General features: G+C 34.4%; 1 protein-coding gene across 4 annotated transcripts in view; it reads right to left on the bottom strand.

Moving 5' to 3' along the window:
* kiaa1549la (KIAA1549-like a) overlaps nt 1-4961 on the bottom strand; it is a 54913-nt gene that overhangs the window by 15827 nt on the left and 34125 nt on the right. For all 4 annotated transcript variants that reach the window (XM_016258761.1, XM_016258776.1, XM_016258770.1 and 1 more), the window contains one exon: nt 3281-3468. In XM_016258761.1, the coding sequence (XP_016114247.1) occupies nt 3281-3468 (188 nt within the window). The remainder of the gene's footprint in view (nt 1-3280; nt 3469-4961) is intronic.

Here is a 4961-nt window from a genome sequence, read left to right as displayed (position 1 = left end):
ATAAAGTGCCGACTGGTGGAGGGCTGCAGTGATGGTTGACTTTCTACAACTTTCTCCCATCTCCCGACTGCATCTCTGGAGCTCAGCCACAGTGATCTTTGGGTTCTTCTTTACTTCTCTCATCAAGGCTCTTCTCCCCCGATAGCTCAGTTTGGCTGGACGGCCAGCTCTAGGAAGGGTTCTGGTCGTCCCAGATGTCTTCCATTTAAGGATTATGGAGGCCACTGTGCTCTTAGTAACCTTAAGTGCAGCAGAAATTTTTTTTGTAACCTTGGCCCGATCTGTGCCTTGCCACAATTCTGTCTCTGAGCTCTTCAGGCAGTTCCTTTGACCTCATGATTCTCATTTGCTCTGACATGCACTGTGAGCTGTAAGGTCTTATATAGACAGGTGTGTGGCTTTCCTAATCAAGTCCAATCAGTATAATCAAACACAGCTGGACTCAAATGAAGGTGTAGAACCATCTCAAGGATGATCAGAAGAAATGGACAGCACCTGAGTTAAATATATGAGTGTCACAGCAAAGGGTCTGAATACTTAGGACCATGTGATATTTCAGTTTTCCTTTTTTAATAAATCTGCAAAAATGTCAACAATTCTGTGTTTTTCTGTCAATATGGGGTGCTGTGTGTACATTAATGAGGAAAAAAAATTAACTTAAATGATTTTAGCAAATGGCTGCAATATAACAAAGAGTGAAAAATTTAAGGGGGTCTGAATATTTTCCGTACCCACTGTATATGTATTCATGTATGAAATTCTCAGTAAATCTGTTTTACTCAGAAAAACAGAAATAAAGTGAGCTCGAAATGGGGTTCTACATGAATTTTACATTTTAATTGTAGATTATAACATCCATAAAGCTCAGGGAACCATAAAAACAATTACCTATAATTACAGAAACAAGGACTATTTCATTTTCACATCAAAATAAAAGCTTCAGCCGAAACCCATCTCTCTCTAAGAAGAAGGTAATAAGGCACAGTCAACAAAATATGAATATTACATTAAATCTGCTAATCTCTCAGGCATGCGTGCCAACAATCTGCCATGTACATAACACCCAGCCCCGCTGGACTCGCAACCGCCACACCAACTCACGCACACGTCTTCTAGGTCGAGCGTTGCCCAAGCTGCCTATGGGCACACTGAATCATACATGATTCTGTAGCTGTGAGTGTACTTAGCTTCTCTGCATGCATCTCTGTCTGTCTCTGCCAGGTTTAAATGCTCGTGTATTTACCGCATTTGCTTTTCCAAATAATTATTTCTCCACCCCTGCTCTCTGCAGGCTCATTTCCTTTTAATCGAGCCACTCAGGAGAGATAACAAACGGTAGAATACATTTGTATTCCAACTAATAAGCGTGGATGTTAATAGAGAAAGAGCGAGAGAAGGAGAAACAATGAGAGGGAGAGGAACGCTAAGCCACACTGCAACCATTTCAAGGATCAGTGCTTTTTTCTCTGTCGCATTGTCCCACGTATGACGCAAAGGCATATTTACGATCCCACGGCCCACAGAGAGAGGTTAATTAACCCAGAGATGCGGGGTGGTGAGTTTTAATGACCTTGAAGGGCCGCTTTTGCGATGAGAGCATCGTGCGAACTGAACGCTGATAAAATTTCCTATATCTTTCATCTGCATTTTTATGCGGGATCAGAAAAGGACCTTGGGAGGTTTGTGAAGGCTCTTTGTGAAGAAAAAAGAAATTTCTTGGAAGCAATGGGGACAAAGAATAACACTAAAAAAATTGATCTAAAGAATCAAGTGCTTTAAATCCAGTGAACACTATATGATTTTATCTGTCCTTTACACTTTTTGCTTGTTCGATACAACCCCGATGAGACACGTGATAGTCTGAATATATAATATATACATATGAGTTATGACTTTGGTCCCAAATAAACAGCACTGACTGGCCACTTGTGTTACATAACATAATTTTTAACATGCAAATTTGAAATATGAACCGAAATATAAACCCAAGCAAGTCATTATGCAAATTTTCAGTGATACTTTGATACTTTACTGTATATATATATATATATATATATATATATATATATATATACACTTTTTTTGCAAACAAATGCCTTTCGTATTGGGGTAAAAGTAGGCATTTGTCAACAATATTGTCATCAACAATATTATGTTCAAATATATAAAAATTAATACACTAAAAATTATATAACGTTTTAAATTCTACATAAATTCTATATTACCATTCAAAAAGGTCTGAATTAATACTTTTATTCAGCAAGGATGCATTAACTTGATAAAAACTGACAGTAAAGACATTTATAATGTTAAAAAAAATTTCGGTTTACATAAATGCTGTTGTTTTAAACTTTCTATTCACCAAAAAAATCCTGAAATATCATGGTTTCCACAAAAATATTCAGCAGCACAACTATTTTTAATACATTGATAATGATAATCAGAAACATTTCTGGAGCAGCAAATCAGCATATTAGAATGATTTCTGAAGGATCTAGTGTAATAAATGCTGAAAATTCAACTTTACCATCAGAATAAATTCAAATTTTTAATATACTGAAATCAAAAACTGTTCTTTTAAATTGTAATAATATTTAACAATATTACTGTTTTTAAGGTATGTTTGATAAAAATAAATTCAGCTTTGGTGTGCATAGAGACTTATTTCGGGAAAAAAATCTGATTTGCTAAAGACTTCTTAAAGATTTACATTATTAAATGATTAGCATTTTTAAAGTTTGAGCATTAGATAACGGAAAAGGTCATTTGAGCTTGCACAATTACCTATCCATTACAGATATACACGCATGCAAATAAAAAAGATCAGAGGGCAAAATCATGACCAAAATCATACAATATGCACCAGGCAGATGTTGGCATTGGTGATAAGTGTCTGTCTTTCTTGATTTTGATTCTAAAAATATGTCAAGAGAACAAATGCCTTTGTTCTTAAGCACACAGTGTACTTTGTTCTTCCCTCCACGGTTCTCATTGGCCCTGCTGCGTCTTAAAGTCAAGCGCTCAATCCGCTCAGTGGCAATTATACGTCATACTTGAGGTCTACTTGATTTTTCAGTGGAAGAAGATAAGAAATGCAACTGAAATAGAACTGTGCAGTCATATCGGGTTGGATGGCTTTTAAAACATTTACGATACTCAGGCTTTAAAGGCTTTAGTGTTCTATAGAGAGTTGAGCGATATACTATCATACTAGCTTATTCCATTTGGTACGCCTAAAAATATGCACATACTTCCTTTGTTCTATGATAAAAGCACTCACCTGAGATGCATCTCTGTCGACTGGGGTCTTTTTGAGGCCGTACCATCTTGTAACGCCGCCACCCTGTCTTGGGTAAGAGGGGCGTCCCGTACCGGGAGGGACAGGACAAGTGTTTCCTTGGTGACAGTGAGACCCTCCTCACCTGGCCGGCCCATGTGCTGCTTGGCGTAGTCGAAACCCTGCACGGGCTGGACAGGAAATGATGCGTAAGAGTTACACAATGCAGCATCGGGCATTTTATTTCAATCAGCAAAGATTGCCGGCCATCCTAATTTATTCATGGGCTAAAGGTACTTTGAGTCTAACTATATTTTATGGAGCCCGCATACGGTGCATCAAGTTGCCATGGGATATTTAATATGGAAGAGCTATGAAGCCCTCGTTTTAATGAATTATGGATCAATCTCCTGCAGAACTGGGCGCATGGAGGCAGGGTGTCTGTTGAATCTTAAAAAAGTGTCACAGGGCATCGCTGTTATCATGTAAATGGGGAAAATGTGTGATTAATTTGATTAATAATTCATGATAGGTTGCGCTTTGCATGTGCTGTTGTCACATTTACAAGATTTATTAGTGAGGTGTATAATTTCTACACCTTGTGTCATCAAGAAGAATCGCAAAAATAATTATGATGAATATATAATATTAAAATTCTGGCCAGTGCAACAAGCTGATAATTATTTTCATGTTATGTCTGATAAATAATACATAACCAATATTAAAATTCTATAAAATTTTGTAATAAATTAAAAATAAATCATTCTAAATGCTACATTGATTTAATTTACATTTATTTATTTAAAACATTTATTTATATATATATATATATATATATACTTTTTTTTTTTAAGAAAATATAAAATTTAACTTTACAATAAGGTCCCATTGATAAACATTAGTTAATGCATTGACTAATATTAATTAACAATAAGCAATACATTTGTTACAGTATTTGTTCATTTTTGTTAACATTAGTTAATAAAAATACAACTGTTTAATTATAGTTTATGTTAAATCTGGACCATATACACACTATTTTTTGTTAATTATATATACAAAAAATGTATAAAAAAAGTTTATTTTAAATATATTTATGAATTTTTATTTATTTACTTAAATTTTAATTTTACACACACGCGCACTGCTCATATGTTGGGATTTGAACAACAAAAATATCATGCTGACTTTTGAATGGCCTTTTTCAAACTGGGCTACTAAGTAATGATCCTGAACACCCTAGCAACTGTGTAGCAACACTCCAGCGACCACACTCAAAAAAATATTCAAAAATGTAAGATTTATGTATTTGAATTGCATATAAAATTTCCATTTTAACTAGTGCTGGGCAACGATTAATCGCGATTAATCGCATCCAAAATAAAAGTTTTTGTTTATTTAGTGTGTGTGTGTACTGTGTATATTTATTATGTGTATATATAAAGACACACACATACAGTATACTGTATGTTTAGAAAATATTTATATGTATTTACATTTATATTCATACAATTTATATTATATATAAATATATTTAATATATAAATGTAACATTTTTCTTAAATATATACTGTACATGTATGTATGTCTATTTATATATATGGAATAAATATACACAGTACACACCCATATATCACGTAAACAAAAACTTTTATTTTGGATGCGATTAATCGCGATTAATCTT

This window comes from Sinocyclocheilus grahami, unplaced genomic scaffold, assembly GCF_001515645.1.
Source record: "Sinocyclocheilus grahami isolate Dianchi unplaced genomic scaffold, SAMN03320097.WGS_v1.1 scaffold30.1, whole genome shotgun sequence".
Taxonomy (NCBI): domain Eukaryota; kingdom Metazoa; phylum Chordata; class Actinopteri; order Cypriniformes; family Cyprinidae; genus Sinocyclocheilus; species Sinocyclocheilus grahami.
This window is presented reverse-complemented; position numbering and strand designations above follow the sequence as displayed.